This window comes from Gymnodraco acuticeps, unplaced genomic scaffold (assembly GCF_902827175.1).
Source record: "Gymnodraco acuticeps unplaced genomic scaffold, fGymAcu1.1, whole genome shotgun sequence".
Lineage (NCBI taxonomy): Eukaryota > Metazoa > Chordata > Actinopteri > Perciformes > Bathydraconidae > Gymnodraco > Gymnodraco acuticeps.
The window spans coordinates 329,887-347,562 of record NW_022990673.1 but is presented as its reverse complement, the minus strand read 5'-3'; the positions used below and the strand labels follow the sequence as shown (position 1 = coordinate 347,562).

General features: G+C 38.1%; 1 protein-coding gene across 1 annotated transcript; it reads left to right on the top strand.

The window, feature by feature from the left end:
- The first annotated feature begins 9,773 nt into the window (after nucleotides 1-9,773).
- Nucleotides 9,774-14,235, top strand: LOC117555202 (ras-related protein Rab-11B). Its single transcript, XM_034230001.1, has 5 exons — nucleotides 9,774-9,928; nucleotides 11,990-12,185; nucleotides 12,557-12,750; nucleotides 12,842-12,922; nucleotides 13,588-14,235. The coding sequence occupies exons 1-5, from the start codon at nucleotides 9,889-9,891 to the stop codon at nucleotides 13,731-13,733; spliced, it is 657 nt and encodes a 218-aa protein (XP_034085892.1). The 5' UTR covers nucleotides 9,774-9,888; the 3' UTR covers nucleotides 13,734-14,235.
- The last annotated feature ends 3,441 nt before the right edge of the window (nucleotides 14,236-17,676 follow it).

The following is a 17,676-nucleotide window of genomic DNA, read 5'->3' as shown; positions in this document are numbered from 1 at the left end:
GTCATACCTGCGCGTCAGGAAGACAGGTGGTGGTGTCCTCACCGCTGATTGGTCAATATATGGAGCGGGCGGGGCATTTAAGTCTATCCACAGGTGGGGCTGCTTCTAAAAGTAGACCTATTTTGCAAATTTGGAAATAACCTGCCTGCGGGCTTTACATAAACTAAAACATGTAGGCCCTTTGTATCCTCCTCTTGTATTCACATATTTGAATAATATCCATCTCATGAAATGACTAACTTAGCTAGCTGAGTCAGACTAAATTGGAATTCATTTACTCAAAGACATATTGCGCAAGTGTGTTTTCCCACAACATGTCTGATTCTGGCCTGGGGCCTATACTACGAAGCTGGTTCAACCCAGAGCCATATAATAGAAGAGTTATGACAACGGAAGTCCAAAAACGGTTATCGTCACGTGGTTCATGTAGACGAGGATCGTTCCCCGGAAGTTCATGGCGGGCAATGTGAATGCATTGATAACAGGAGATAGATCTACGATTTGTTGGTAATTATTAGTGAATAAAGGTTTTGATTTGCAATATTTATACAACAAATCGATATGTGTATGTATTTACATCAATATGTTTTAAAAAATAAAATAGAATTTGCTAATATTAAGTGATAATATTAGGATTAGTGTGAACAACTAGTTTACATGTTAGGCTAACAGTGCCTTGGTTAAAGAGCCTGTTGCTGTTTATTTATAGCTTTGAATTCTTTAAAACCAATATTATCTTCTTAAACTTGTATGGTAGTCAGGAGCATCACTTTCTAATGTTTATTGATATATTTAGAGGGAGGGGATCTAAAGTAATGCTTTAAAATTCAGATTAGATTCATGTCTACCATTTTCTTAAATTAGTAGTTTCAGTAACCATGGTAATTGAGGACACAAGTTATCTAAATGACTAATGTCTTCTTTATGGCTTTCAGAAAGGACAGGAGACCGACAGGTGACTATCAAAGGACTAGCAGCAGCAGCATGATGATGATGATGATGTTAAATGTGTTGTTTTAGGAACATCCATTGCAAATACATGGAATTCAATAAACATTGAATAGCATATCATGCAGTTTGTCTGTGCCTTTTCCTCCGTGTTGTCCTGGTGTGCTGTGCTGCCTCCTAGTCGCCACCATGTTTTGCTGTGCTGCCTGGGGATGCTCCAATCGCTCAGAGAAAGGAGTACGAATGTACGGCTTCCCCACTGACACAGAGCGGAGGAAGCAGGAGCAATTTCACGACCAACAGCAAAAAAATATGTGATTTATATACAAACACTGCATTTGCACTTTTTCACAAAACGAAAACCACACCATTGGGAAAGCTTAATGTTTTGTTTAATACAAAAAACAGGGAAAGGCTTGAAAAACAGTGAGAGTTGAGACTCAGGGTGCAGGGTGAGGGTCTCAGTGCAGGTATTCAGGCTCCATTGAATCCCCCTCTGGTTCTTGTGCTGAAAGAGGGAGTAACAGACAGGAGAAAGGGTAATACACACCTATATAGCACACCTATTGGATGGGAAATTGCCTTGGGGAGATAAGGTGTGGTCTTTGTTCCCAACTGAAGTTATGGAACTTTATTATTTGTGAGTTTAACAAAGTATGACATGGCATCAGTAACAGATGTGATATGCATTTCTATAAAGTTGTCTCACATTCTTGGTCATATTGTATATACAGTATGTAATGAGTATAACATGTCCAGTAAGTATAAAGTGTTTCCTAATACTGTGTATTCAACCACTATGGAATATGTATGTGGGCAGACAAGATTCAGACACAGTTGTTCTGTGTGTGAAGTAACCTCAAGTCACTCCGCAGGCACATTTTGATGCAGACCAGTTTGTCAAGACAAAAAAGGGCAAGACTAGGCTGAGAGCAGAGCTATACCCACCATCTTCGTGCATCGCCCTGTGGTCAAAAAGAGAAGGGCCCCTGCACCACGATTCACCCCGGGACCTGTATCTACAAAGCCCATAGCTCATGATCACAGCTATAGTGTGAAAGGTGACACAGGTATAATAAGTATGAACTCTTAGTAACAAAAGTAATATTTCTTATTTTTAAGTGGTATAATATTTTAAATGTTCGAACATTTACAGTGCCATGTCTTCTACTTACATTAGTCTCAAAGATTGAGGGAAGAAGGGAAGGGATCACTGCCCTCCACCTGCCAGAGGAGCGCAAACAACAAAAACAAGCAAGGTGTCCCGTCATGTACCTGGAAGTTTGGGTTGGCAAAATGGAGTAAGAGAGGGACTTGAAAAACCTTGGTGGCTGTCTACTCATGTTGTTACAGTTGTCTTGGTTACAGCTCTCAAATTTTTTTGTGCCATTTCCACATCTTTAGAAAATATGAAAAAATTGAAGTGAAATCAACCTCATCTCTGGAGAACAAACTTTGATTTCTCTGTCTTGTGAGTTTGCAGTCTTGCTCCTCCACCTGTAACATCACTGCCCCTCCACCTGCCATACAGTAGGTTACTAACAAGATTACTTATATAATACAGTGATATAATACATGTTTAGTATGCTTACTTATATAAAACAGTAGTATTAAACTTACCTTGTGTTTTCACTCTCACTTAAGTCCCTCTCCCTTTGCCATCAATCCAAAATCAGCTGAGCTGCAACATTATACAGGCAGGTAATAATCAACATAATCACAAGGACACAATATGGCTCTGCTAAAAACACTCACTCTTACACGCACCAAAGTTATATTTATCTAATATTTAACTCCCTCCACCCCCGCATACAATCCCGTTTAGAAGCCCCTCTTCTCTAATTCAACAACGTTGGACGAAATAGACATTAAGAGAACGGAATTTACAATTAAAAGGCTGTTCAACGTGTGTTGCTAACTTGCTTCGGTATCCTAGCTTGATCTGTTATCTGTAAACGTTCCCTAAATCTACTAATTTAGGGATAATCCACTGACATCCTTTAATACACATGTTCAATTGAATCAGATGTACTGATAATATCCGCAATATAAATCTTTAAACTTCTTCTTACCTTTAAAAGTCCGTCACGAACGGTCTATTATGCTGCAACTCCACAGCTCTGCTCGCCTTGGCGCTAACTTCCGGGGAACGATTGAGAGGCTCCACGATCCGCCATTGTTGTAAAAAAGTGGTCCATTGGAGTGAACGGAGATGTCATAACTCTTCTATTATATGGCTCTGGTTCAACCTAACCTGGATATGTTTGAGTTAGCCGGTTGGCCTAATCAAAAACATACGCGCTTTCGCTAAACTGTACTACGACGCTGGTTATCAAGTGGATCGCTCAAGCCAGCCGTTTCCTATCTAGTTAGGTGCGCGTTCACATGAAATGGGTGGTAGCATTCGACCAATCACAAACATGGAGAAGCATACTGACAGCGCAGCGTATACTTCCTGAATGAAAAGTCAACTATAATATTAGACATATGAAGAAGTTAAACTTTAAACATTCATGACTTAAACACTTGATCCAGGATCAAAGCCACATAGCTGCACCTGCAAGGTGAATACAGCTGGCAAAAGAAAAAGTGTTTGAATGCGTACATTAACAGGTTTATGATATCACTGCCCCGTCTAAAACACGATCTGACTTTCATTACATTTGTCTCGAGTGTTTCGTCAACTTAATGTGTTGCTTAAAATAATACTTCTGCATACAGTAGCCTATGTGACACTGTGAGTGTTGCACGGCCAGATACGGCTCAGCTGACTCAGATAAGGAGATATATGATACTACATTATGATGTGATATGATCTGATATGAATGATAATGGGACACATCGACGTCTGCACTCAGTGTACTTATGTTGTGGCAGATATTTAAGTAAGCTTTCTTAACGCTGATGTTATAATAGTCAGATTGCTCTGAAGATGGGAGATGATATTCTATTAATGTTCACGTTCACACAGTCGGTGATTTTTGCCGGCCGTCTTTCCTGCAACGGCAGCTTTTCTGTATTTCCTTTCTCCTGTAATATGACTTGATCGCTTTAAACTCCGCACACTGAGCTCTGATTGGTCAGCAGGCAGTGCTTTCACTGAGTTGAGTTTAGCCTGCAACCTAACCTGGTTCCGACCAGGTTAGCCGCTAAACATAAATTACCATGGAGATCTAGCCTGCTAAAAAGAGAACCAGCTTCGTAGGACCGGAAAGCCGGAGTTTTCCCTGAATTTAGCCGGCTAAGCGAAAATCCTGCTTCGTAGTATACCCCCCTGGTCTCTGTTAAACCAGAGATGTTCAATTGTTTGCATATTATAAATAAGCAATATCTTTTTATTTAACTTGTTATTATTGCTTGTGATTGTTAACTTGTTGTTAACAATCAACTAAGATTTAAGTAAATTGTATCTTATCTAATAAAATGCAAGGTAACAGCAGAGTCATTCGAGGTTGTTATTGCAGTGTTGTTTGTTTGTATGCGAGCAATGCAGTTCATCTAGCGTGATACGTTAAGTACAGGAAGTAATATTCTGAGCTTCATGTACTTTACTTAGTATTTTCCTTTTCTGCCAGTCATCTCAGTGAGGCATATTGCACTATTTTCTGTAATACATGTATCTCACAGCTTTAGTTACTTTGCTGATTCAGAAAAATATAAATCAACTAATTATTTATAATGATATGATAATGATAGTTTAAACTATCCATCAATTTCTAGTGTAATTAAAAGCTCCACCTTTACAAGCTACAACATTAAAGTAAGTGTAAATGTTATTCTAAAATGGGCCATTCTGTATTATGACTATACCTAGAATATAGTTTTATGTTTATGCCATACTTACTTAATTTGAATATAGCCAAAGAGGCCTCTTTCTTGTTCAAATTCAAATTCAAAACCTTTATTTATCCAGGTAAAATCCCATTGAGATCAATGATCTCTTTTTCAAGGGAGACCTGCAGCAGTAGGTTCCACAAGAAGACATAAACAACAGAACAACAAAAGGACATCATACAGCAAAATGTACAGGGATTACAATTTACATATTTAACCACAAGTACAGGTACCAACAGCATCTGATTTTGTAGCATCCAACCGAGCTTTAAAAACATGTAGTGGTACTAGCTTGGTAATTTTCCATTCTTTTTGCAGACTGTTCCATGTTAGTGGAGCTGCACATCTAAAAGCTTTCTTCCCTAAGACAGTCCTAGCACTTGGCACATTTAATAAAACCACAGCATGCGATCTCAGGCAATAAGTACTTTCAATTCGCAGAGAGATCAGGGAGCAGATATAAGATGGTAGTTTATCCAACATGGCTTTGTAAATGAAAAAGTACCAGTGACTGAGCCTCCGTACAGTAAGTGATGGCATAACCGCCTTGGTATACAGGGTACAGTGATGCGTAAGTGCTTTACAATTTGTCAAAAATCTCAGTGCACTGTGATACGCAGCATCTAACTTGCTCAGGTAATTGGCAGGTGCATTCATATATAACAAATCACCATAATCCAGCACAGGTAAAAAGGTCACAGTGACTAGCCTTTTCCTGGCCTCAAGCGAGAAACAGGACTTATTTCTGTAAAAGAAACCTAGCCTAACCCTCAGCTTTTTAAGCAGGTTATTGACATGAAGTTTAAAAGTGAGACAGTCATCAAGCCAGATACCCAAGTATTTGTAACAGGTAACCACTTCAAGTTGTATTTCTTGCGTAGTACTATTACCACACTGTTGTTGCAAAGTATGTCAACAGCAGTGTGGTAATAGTACTTTAACATACAGTAAGGCAAGGCAAGGCAAGTTTATTTATATAGCACATTTCAACACAAGGCAATTCAAAGTGCTTTACAAAAGTGAAAGACATTAAATTATAAAATGATATCTAAAAACACTCATTTAAAAGCAATGATATAAAATGACATTTAAAAACACTAATTTAAAAGCAAAGATACATGAATAAAAGTTACATAGTGAGATACACACATCTGAAATGTTTAGGTCTGACTCTCAATCATTGCTAACTTTTTAGCAGAAATTGTTTTCTATCGCCTCCCTTTCTTTCTACTTTCTTGTTTAACTTGTCCTTTAGTTATTTAAAGTGTTTCATGCTAAACAAACCCTGCTTTGGAAAATTATAATATGACCCCATGGTACCTTTTAGGTTTCGCCGAAACTATTCCTCTTTCTTATTTTTAAATGCACTAGTTAAGTTTACCTTGTCTTTCTAGGACTTTTTTGGTGTCCTCCGTGAACCAGGGTCTTGAAACCAAAACAGATTCCTGTACCCCATGGTACCTTTTTAGTTTTCGCCAAAACTATTCCTCTTTTCTTTAAATGCACATTAGTTAAGTTTAAGTTGTCTTTTCTAGGACTTTTTAGTGTCCTCCGCGAACCAGGGTCTTGAAACCAAAACGGCACATGTAGGGGACTTTAACCACCTACGAGGGGACTTTAACCCCAATAATGACTTTAACTCATACTACAAGGCAATTCAAAGTGCTTTACAAAAATGAAAGACATTAAGAAAATGGCATTAAAAGCAAAGATAATAAAAGTACAGTGCAGTTTAAGATATGAATATATCAATTAAAAGCAGCGGCAAAAATAAAAGTCTTCAGCCTGGATTTAAAAGTAGTAAGAGTTGCAGCGGACCTGCAGGTTTCTGGGAGTTTGTTCCAGATATTTGGAGCATAATAACTGAACGCTGCTTCTCCATGTTTAGTTCTGACTCTGGGGACAGAAAGCTGACCAGTCCCTGAAGACCTGAGAGATCTGGATGGTTCATAATTTAGCAGGAGGTCAGAAATGTATTTTGGGCCTAAGCCATTCAAAGCTTTATAAACCAGCAGCAATATTTTGAAATCAATCCAAAAACTACCCTTTCAATGATTTTTGAACATAAGTAAAAGTAAATTCTCATAAGTAAAAGTAAATTCTCTATGCATAGTACACACCTAAGAAACTATATCCTATTTGACCCGATTCAGTTCACTATTTGAACAAAATATAATCAACAAATAAGTTATGATTTAGGCTAATATTATGAGTTGGTCTAGGACTTTATTAGTTTCCAGGGTGAGGGACTAATAAAGTCCTAGCATTACATACAGATTTGATGCACATATTTCAAAAATAACGTAGGCCTACATGAATCCATCAATAATAATGACGGTAATAATTCAACAATATAATATATATCCATCTAAAACGGCCTTCATAATGAGTACTTTTGTTACTATTTCTAATGATTACATCTTTAAACTTTTACTTAGGCTAAGTATATTTGAGAATACAGGACATGAACTTGTACCTGTTAAATTACTATATTTCTGTCAAAGGGAAGAGATGGGGGCTCCCTCTGCTGGAGGAGCTTGTTATTGTTTTATCAACACAGATCAAATAAACGCAGTAATAGTTTACACATAACTAAAATCCGTGCTGTGCAACAATCCTGTAATAAATCCTACTTTCATGAAGGCTTGATATTTCAAGTATTTGTTAAAATAGTTTCAGGAAGGGGCTGATTTGACTGTTCACATTTGACACTATATTTTGATGCTTTTTATTTATTTAAAGGGGACATATCATGCTATATTTGAACAATATATTGTAGGGCCATACCTATATAAAGTATATAAATATAGTTGTTTTTTTTCAAAATACCAAACAGATCCTGCATTTTAGCCATGCCTCATTTCGCTCTATTTGCTCTTTCCAGCGCTGTTTTTGCAGGGGGCTGATTCTGTGAGCTGCAGCTGACCACGCCCCCCTGCAGGAGAGGGGAGCGTGCTTTGAGATCAGCTGCTGGGCTGTCAGAAGAGGGGGAGAAAAAGAGATCTCCGTCCTCCGTGTTTTATTCTTATAGAAGTAAGAAGAGAAGTAATGGGGCAGAAACCCTCCTTTTTACGCAGCGGTCCAGACATAGACATCAAACGGCGACACATATTCAGTTGCCAGTTACTTTGGCATTAGGGCAGGGATATCTATATACTTTCCAAGGTTTGACATAATGAATTGTGCTACTTTTAAAGCAAGCAACGATGTTTTCAAATCTGTAATCAAAAAGCTCTTCAAAAACGCTATCGAAGCAGTTCCTGCCGTTGCTACGTTAATTCAAACTCAAACAGTAACAACGGACTATTTTTCTTAGCGGATGCATGTCAATTTAAATCAATACAACTATTTTTTAAATCAATACAATCATTTTCTAAATCCATAAAAGCATTTCAATTAATATTGGGAGTCATATCGTTACTTTGTTGAGAATGTGGCCATGTAATAAGCGGGATAATGTGCACATTGCATAATGTGCCTTCATGCCGATCTAGATCCCTCCGCTTCGCGTCGGGCTCCTGATCAGCCTGTCGGTGTTCTTTTCCCCATAATGACCGCGTCGCTGCACATTATCCCTTACATAGGATTATATAGAGTCATTATTCATTTGTTTTAAAGCAGGAGGTGCAAACGCTTGCCTCGGGGAGGGAGAAAAAGAGCCACAGCGGAGAATAAACAGAAGGGCAACCATGGCAACCATGCAAGGGAAGTCTTCTTCGCTGCTTTTGTGGCAGACTACAGCGCCACTTACAGGCCTGGCATATGTACTACAGCTCGGCCGTGGCCCAACCTCTCATTCCCCTGATAGGTGGATAATTGACCATGGAGGAAAAGAGAGAGGATTGTATTTTCTGACACTTGGTGAGTTCCCTGACACACCGGGGACACATATTCATGTATAAAAGACGTGCAAGAGTGCATTTTGCATGATAGGTCCCCTTTAAATATGTCATTAGGCCATACCAATGGGAATACACTTGTAAGGTTTACATTCTCATTGCATGTTCATTTATCTTCTACCTTTTTAACACTTATCTTTGTCTCATAAAGGCTTGCTGACTACAGTACATCTAGCTGAGTTTCATTTATGCATCATATTACTTTCAATAGATTATGGAGAACCAGGGGTATTTTTGTTTTGTTTTTGTATGGAGTCATCAGCACTAAATGTGTGAGAAAAGACGATGAGTAGCACATTTAAGGTGTAACATGAAACACTTTTTTATTTATTATTTGCTTATGTTAGTTAAAACGCTGATAAAATCAAGTGGAAGCTAATATCTCTATATTTCTGGAGCTTTGTATTGTTAACTTAACTTTTTTCAGACAGAAATAACAACTTATTGAAAGGAAAACCTTATAATTGATACTTAGAGGTGGAAGAAGAACTCAGATATTTGAGTAAAAGAAGAAGTACCAGAGTGTAATACTTTGTTACAAGTAAAAGTCCTGCAATCAAAAATATTACTCAAGTAGAAGTACAAAAGTATTAGCATCAAGTACAATGAGTAAGAGTTCTAATTATGCAGATTGGCCCATTTCAGAATAATATATATTATATTTTATATATGCTTGATTATAAATATTGATGCATTCAAGTGTTATCACAGCTGGTAAAGGTGCAGCTAATTGTAATGACTTAGATTGTGAATTTACTCCAGATGTGACTAAAGTCTTTAGATGTTGATTATATTTCACATCATTAAACAAAATCTTCCAAATTAACTCAAGTAAAAAATAAATGCAGTGCAGGGGTAGAAGTACAAAGTAGCAAAAAATGAAAATACTCAAGTAAAGTACAAGTCCCTACAATTTTTTTACTTAAGAACTGTATTGAGTAAATCTACCTAGTTACTTTACATCACTGTGTTAATACTAATACACTTGAAATATTGAGCAAGGATGCACAAGCAGAAAGACATAAACCTGTATTTTATGACTCTTGAACTTATTACAGTACCTGAAGCCACATACCTGAAGTCACGTGACCGTGTAGCGTTAACGCGGCTCCCTTACGCAGCATTTTCTTCTGTCATCTTGGCTCTGCAGCCTGGTTTCTGTGGTCAGGGAACATTTCTTCTGTCATCACCGTGATCCAATCAAACAATGGGGAACAGAGACGACGAGTATGATTTCTTATTCAAAGGTAAGCGGAACAGAATCCGCTTATTGATCACTTAGTTTGATATTATTTAGCGAGAAAACGAGCCCAGCTGAGATTAGCATGTGTGCTAGCTATGCTAACGTCAGTGGTCAGTTATAATATCAGCTGATGGTTGGGCAGCTAACTGAAGCTAGCCTAACTGTTTTCCGTTTCCCACTCGTCATGTCTTATTAACCTCTTACTTAATAATTTACTGTAACTAAGATTTGTTACCGCTTTTATTTGGGTCAATGATTGCTGACAGTAATGTCATTTGCTAAATGGATTTCACAGAAAATAGTGCGTATGGTGAATTAGCCCTGTAAGCTAGAAGCTAACAGTACTTCAAACGGGTGGAACTAATACTTAGCGATATTCTACTTTATTGTCATATAGTGGTCCTCACATATATAACCACACTTGTAAAGCACAAATAGAGGCGTATTTTATTTAGACGGTGTAATGTAATCCGATAGGTTTCATGGAAGAGGAAACAAGAGTTCCCTTTGTGGTGGAAACCTGTCCCCTGAGGGAGGAAACTCACTCTGTATTAGAGCAAAGAAGAGGAAACTCTTATGGGCTTTGTTGTTTTGTTAACTGCTTCAGGTGTGTAGGTAATTTCCCAGCCACCTATTTTACATCATGGTGTATTCTCATACCAAGCAGTCATAGATCTTACCTGAGTGAGTCAGTAGTCACATGTTTCTTTAACACCCTGGAGTTCAGTTTGCTGATAACATGATGCTGACCTGCTGGTATTTATTCTAATTGGTTGTAAACACTTGTGTTATGCATACATAAAACTACTGACCTTGACAAGAAGTGCTTGAGTATGGATGGGCAATAGCATATGCATTATTACTTTTTCTATATTTTTACCACTATTTTTTATCAATATTATTGCATTTGTATTAGTTTTAGTTATTATTTATTATATTAAATGTATTGTACAGTTTTGGGTATTTCTTTAGGCACTGGTGTTACTTTTCAATTTATATGTATTACTCTGCTAGATGTTGTAATTTACTTTTATGATTTAAGTTTATTTGTTTTACAAAATGTACTTTAATTGTTGTCTATATATGTCAGAACTATTTCCCCTTACAGTCAACATTAACAATAAGTGTAAAAAACATGAAAGAAAAGACAACACAGACACAGCCACACAAATAGGGCATGGCACACAGTCCTCTTAATAAATCGACTTTATGTCCCGCACCTTAGCTTCATACGTCCATTCTCAGTCTGCACAGATGGTACCTTTTTTATCCAAGTTAAATATTGGATATTGTAAGTACATATACCTACATATAATGAGGACAAACTTAAGAGTAGTAGTATATAATATACATGGATAGCCTGGCTTGAATGGCCCTGTACATTAAAATACTGTTGGATCTGGTGCAAAGCAAGTAAAGCCCATCCGACCAGATTGTGATAGAGTGGGTCAAAGAAGGACAAAAAGTGGAGCAGGCTAATCTGTAAATGGTATCACCAAAGTCTAACTGATGCAGGAATAGGCGTGTAACCAGACATTTTCTTTTAGATATTATTAAAGTACAGGAGAACAAAAGGCCAGGCCAGCTGGAAAAGGATTTGATTTACTGATGACTCTTCATAAATACACAGGAACAGGGACCTTGAGGAAGTGTCGAGTCAGATTTCCCAAAGAGCTGTTTTTTTGTGAGCCTCTTCCTGCGTGACTCCGAGCAGGGCAACGTCTGATAAGGTTTTCTCAGAAAGGAAACACTAACACGTCAGCACTTTAGCCTCGCCCGAAAACTATGGCAAGGATAGGAATGCCATTAAAATTAATATATCTATAAAAGAAAACCTATTGCTCTTGCTCTTCCCTGAAGGGCTGTCAATTGTTATTTTTCGTATTCTAGTTTTATTCTTATTTAATGGCATTGCATTGCCTCCATAGGATGGCCCTGGTCGATAATGAACTGACTATAGTGAAACTTTCAATTAAAGTTATAGCAGTTGCTTGAAATGTTGCATTCTGAAAAACATCCATTTGCAGGGCTGCTGTTTTAATGTTTTTGTGCATTGTGTTTCTAGTCGTTCTAATCGGAGACTCTGGAGTGGGGAAGAGTAACCTGCTGTCCCGTTTCACAAGAAATGAGTTCAACCTGGAGAGCAAGAGCACCATTGGGGTGGAGTTCGCCACCCGCAGCATCCAGGTGGACGGCAAGACGATAAAGGCTCAGATCTGGGACACAGCTGGACAGGAACGCTACAGAGCTATCACATCAGCGTGAGTACTTGACTTTATTTAACTGCATTATATACCAGTTTTAAATGGTAATAAGCTGTTTGAGCCCATTAGGATGTTCAGTTTGATGCCCAAGAATTTCATGCACACATGTAGGTAACCTATTTTAAATCCAGCCATTTATTGTTAATGTAAAGGCATTATCACAATTGCTTTATGTAGTTTATATATAGCATTTAACATATTGAAGATGTATTTGATCATCTACAAATACATTTTAAAATAACTTTCATGAAGCACTTCATCAAATTTTGACTGTTGATTAACAGACGATTTATACTCAGCAGATGTTAGGTAACATTGTGGTTATTCTTTATTCATCAATATATTTCTCTTTGCTCTGCCGTCACCAGATACTACCGGGGTGCAGTCGGAGCTCTCCTGGTTTATGACATCGCCAAGCACCTGACGTACGAGAACATTGAGCGCTGGCTGAAGGAGCTGAGGGACCACGCTGACAACAACATCGTCATCATGCAGGTTGGAAACAAGAGCGACCTCCGCCACCTCAGGGCCGTGCCCACTGATGAAGCTCGAGCCTTTGCAGGTAAACCACCAAGCGCTGTGGTAAATATATAATCTGTAAAATAGTTTCTGTAAAATGTTTAAAATGCATCTGTATTCTCTTCGCACTTTAGAAAAGAACAGTATCTCTTTCATTGAGACATCAGCGTTGGACTCCACTAATGTAGAAGAAGCCTTCAAGAACATTTTAACAGGTAGGAAAAACAAGACTCAGTGCTGTATGTGATTCACTATTACAAACTGTATTATGAGCTCTTTTGACATATTATTATACTATGACATCTATCAACTGTATTTTAACACGTATTACTTTTACTATGACAAACTATTCTGTAACAGTTTATAGGGCATACACTAAGACAGATACTTTGCCTGTTTTGAATGACTCACACTACTTTGTCTTGTACTTTGACACACAATGACCGAAATCTTTTATGATTTTCTTGACTTGCTTATGACATTTTTTACAACATTTGTTATGGCATCTATGACTTTTTTTTAAAACAATTTTTACATATTTTATTTTACAAGAGAAACTTGACTATTTTTGACATTTAAATGACATATACCTATCTGGCTTTTTTTTAAGACAAACTATGTCGGTAATGAAATTAATATTAGATTTTTTTATTGGCATTTACTGTATAGCTTATACAATTTAGGCCTTTTTACTGACATACTACAGGATGACTATTTTTGCAACATATTATAATACAGCTGCTTGTGCTTACCATTTCACATTTTCCCGTTTTGATATGTAGCTACATGGTTTTATGTAGGGAGACTCCAGTGCAGCAGCTACATAAACGAAACTTTCAACCATTCATTCAAATCACTGTTTGTAATTTCCCCTCTGCAGAAATCTACCGCATCGTGTCACAGAAGCAGATAGCAGACAGATCTGCACACGACGAGTCTCCGGGCAACAACGTCGTGGACATCAGCGTCCCCCCCACCACTGATGGGCAGAAGGGCAACAAACTGCAGTGCTGCCAGAGCCTGTGACACTAAAGCCCTGAAACTCTTCCTCCACATCACATCACCTGTGCACTTTTTGTTCGCTCTGCTTACGGCCAACGCCCTCTTTACTCTGTCCGCTTCTTTCTACCTGTCATTCTGTTTTATATTCTACTTTTGAACTCACTTGTGCGCTTCTTTTTTGCCATGAATGAAAACCTCCAGAAGCCTTTGTCCATGTGAAGGAGGCAGTCCTCTCTGCCCTGGTGAAGCCTGTGAAGTTGTTTGAACTGAACCTCTGACGGCGTGGTTGTGATATACATTTCAATGGTTACCACTAGATGGTGCTGTGTAAATAATCTACAGGCAGTTACTCCACCCTGGTGAGAGCAGTATTATGCAGCATGGCTCCTCTAACATCAGATAAGTTATCATGCCAAAAATATCCTCATTATGTATTTATTGAAGAATATTTGGCTTAAGTTGTCATTGGTTTACTTTACATTTAAGAACTGTATACATTTACAATAAAATACTTGACAAAAGTGAACCGTTGAGTGTCTTTGTTCTTACTGAAAATAAGTTTTTTTTTTATAAGTTGTTAGAATTTAAATGCTTTTACTCTTAGTCTGTACCCGATTATAGTTTTGAGGTGCATTTTTACTTCACAATATTTTCGAGGGCATTGGTACTGTACACTCTATACGTTTATGACAGCTTTAGTTTCTAGTTTTCAGAAAATATTTCAAATTAAGGTAAACAATTTAAACATAAATATTGAATGAAAATGTAGCTGACAATTCTTTGTTAACGCAGCTTTAAAGCAATAACCTTTTTCCTAATGACGTCATTATATCATGTTATCCTGCTACTTTTAATTAAGTAAATTATCGAAGTACTACTTTTACTTTATAAAGTAACTAGTAAGAGATCCAGAACGGTTCAGGAAAAAATATTCTCTCTCTTTAGTCCTGATCCATTTATATAAAAACCTGTCTGAAAATGAGCTAATCAGATTTTGGCCATTTTGTGATGTCACAATGTTTTTTTGGGTAATGCAACTATTAGTCAATAACCAACCAAGGTAACACCCCTCACCTTATCACCTGGATCTCCTCCTAGAGCACCGTTGTGTTTCTTCAAACCATATATCTCACAGAGGTGCTTGGGGAGGGGCAGTTAATTTGCATTTAAAGCTACAGACACAGAATCAGCAGCTTTGAAACAGGGCTGAAACAGGGGATTATGGGATGCTACAATGCATGATCTGTTTGGTATGTCGAGCCAAACACTTCAGAGACATGTTTTGTATATATCTGAGACCTATAATAATAATAGGGGACCTTTAAATCGAATAAAAATCATTACATTCTGAATATCAGGGTTCCCATGATCTAACGTATTATTTGAATCACCATTCACACCCACATTCAAACATTTATAGTGTTTTTCCTTCCTGGAGAACGGAGACTTCTCAGCAGCATATGGAACATTTTGAACGAGTGTTTTTCTAACTAAGCTGCTTATATTCTCCTCAGCGGTGTGGATGTGATGAGGAGATACTAGGCTTGTTTGAGACAAGCAAGACCTGCGCAGACCTGCGCAGTTGCGTTAGTCATTTTGTCCGACTTGCTCTGGAGGCCCGCCCACATGAGACTTTGAAATTTCGCGGGACAAAGACGCCCGCAGCCTTGAGAGCGAGGCGAGTTGGCGCAGTTGCTCTCCACGGGCTGCGGAAGCGAAATGCTTGATGGGAAACGGCTCGCTGGTATCTCGAGCTGAGCGCTCATTGGTGGTTTTTACCACGTGCTGCTGATGAAACTCTCCAATTGGCTCGGCAAAAGTTTGTTGTTGTTTTGTGTCAGTTTTACGTCGCCACATCCATTCCCATTTTTCATCATTGTTCCACAATGTTTATCATCATGAAATTAATATCTATATATTTGATACTATACTGCTTACCGTTTTCATACTTTATATATCTTAGCATATTCATACACACTGTTCATACTGCTCACAGGCTGATATCTAGTGTATTCATACCCCTCACTGTTTATTCATCATTCAATTCATTCTATATGTTATTCTGTAGATTGTGTACATTACTTTTCACTTTACTGCTTGTTGCACCTGGTTAGAAGCTAAACTGTATTTCGTTGTCTCAGTACCTGTAATATGTGCAATAACAATAAAGTTTAATCTAATCTTGAGCAGGAACAAATGTATTTACTTAGTACATATCTGACATTAACGATTAAACACATGTGTGCATTCTTTATAAATGCAAACCGAGTCAAGCCGACTCCGGAGGTGGCGGTATGCACCTTAAAGTTGTTTGCAATCCGCCAAAAAACGGAGAGAAGAAGAAGAAGAAGACGAAGCCGACTCCGAGCTGTCCGACTTCAGGCGAGCTTTTTGAGACCTCCCCCGGCTGCGATCGGCTATTCTCGTCTACTTTCGAGGCGAGCCGCAACGCGTCTCAAACAAGCCTAGTGCGAGTCTCCACAGGAGCAACACTTGACATCACAGCAGTTGTTTTTCATCAGGATTAATGGGCACATGCAGCGGTGGTCGAAAACAGAATTATACTAATGACATCTCATCCTCTCTGGACTAAGAGGACGATCTGTAAACAGCCATATCATTGTTCTGTACTGTAATGTTGACGCCCGACAACATACATGTGTTTCCATTCGCAGAAATCAGACCATGATCATAATTTAAAACGCTTCCTACACCAGAAAACAAATCACCAGTTCACCCGTCATTTATCATCATGTTTTATTTGCTTTGCAAACAATTCTTGGCTGATTGCAGGTACCAGTATTTTGGTGAAGACATCTTACTTTTTTCCACAGCACACTATAAACATTGTATGATTTAAAAATGTGAATACTGAAGAATTGCAACATTAATTACAAATGATACATATTAACATAACCACCCTCCAGAAAATACATGTAGAAGGACAAACATGTTAGACACGATAACACAACAGAAGTAACATTTACATGTTCCTTTTTGTAATAAACATCAAAAGAAAACACTTATTTAAAATCCCTTTTTGGATTGTTATTATGGTTTAAGTGTTAAATATAAAACATCTTTGGAGATTTGAGGATCTGCAGGGTGTCAGAGAAGTGTTGCATACTTTGTAGGCAAACTTGCACAAAAACATCCCATAGCTATCATAGCGCTCAGATGCATTGACCCGCAGATTCAGCTGTTTGTTGAATAACTGCACCTCAGATCTTTAAATTGCTTCACATCAGATCTTAACACTTGGAGTAATTCCTCTTCATGACAACAGTAAACACAGGGATGATCAGATGACTCATAAGCTTGTGACCCCCCGGGGGCATCGCAGCACAGCAGGATGTAATCCTTTGTTCTGAGATCAGTTCAACACACAAACAAAGATGAACTGGGCCAATCCACCAGGAGCTGAAGTACCAGCACAGTGTCATGTTGTTGTACACACGGACAGGGCGAGGACCCTTTACACCCACTGGGGACTTTAGTGACAAACAGATACATCGATGGTTGCTCAACATGACACTGGCATGTCAATGTCCCACTGAACACGCTGCTTCCTGTTCTCATGAAATGTGTTGTTATGAAGAGCCACTCGTCATGTAGTACAAGTCTCCATGGTTTCTGCAGCATGAAAACTCACATGAAGAAATATGTAGTTTGTATTCATGCTTACTGACAGCTAGAATCTGCTGGAAGTAAGTACACATATTGTTTGGCTAGGCCTGATTGTTATAAAGTAAAAACATATGTATTTTAAAAACATGTAAAGTATTAATACCACAATTGTGCATAAAAGAAGAAGTTCGGCCCCTGCACACCACTGCATGTAACTACAATGTGTTACGAAATGCATATTTACTCTCAATCTCTAAGGAGAAGCACATAGGACCAACAAATCATGACACGTTTGTTAACTACCATAAATACATATGATGATCAAAAGTAATTGATAATA

Coding starts and splice junctions, on each gene's coding strand:
- LOC117555202 (XM_034230001.1), top strand. CDS start 9,889: ATGGGGAACAGAGACGACGAGTATGATTTCTTATTCAAAG. Junction 12,186..12,556: donor TACAGAGCTATCACATCAGC/GTGAGTACTTGA, acceptor TGCCGTCACCAG/ATACTACCGGGGTGCAGTCG. Junction 12,751..12,841: donor TGAAGCTCGAGCCTTTGCAG/GTAAACCACCAA, acceptor TTCGCACTTTAG/AAAAGAACAGTATCTCTTTC.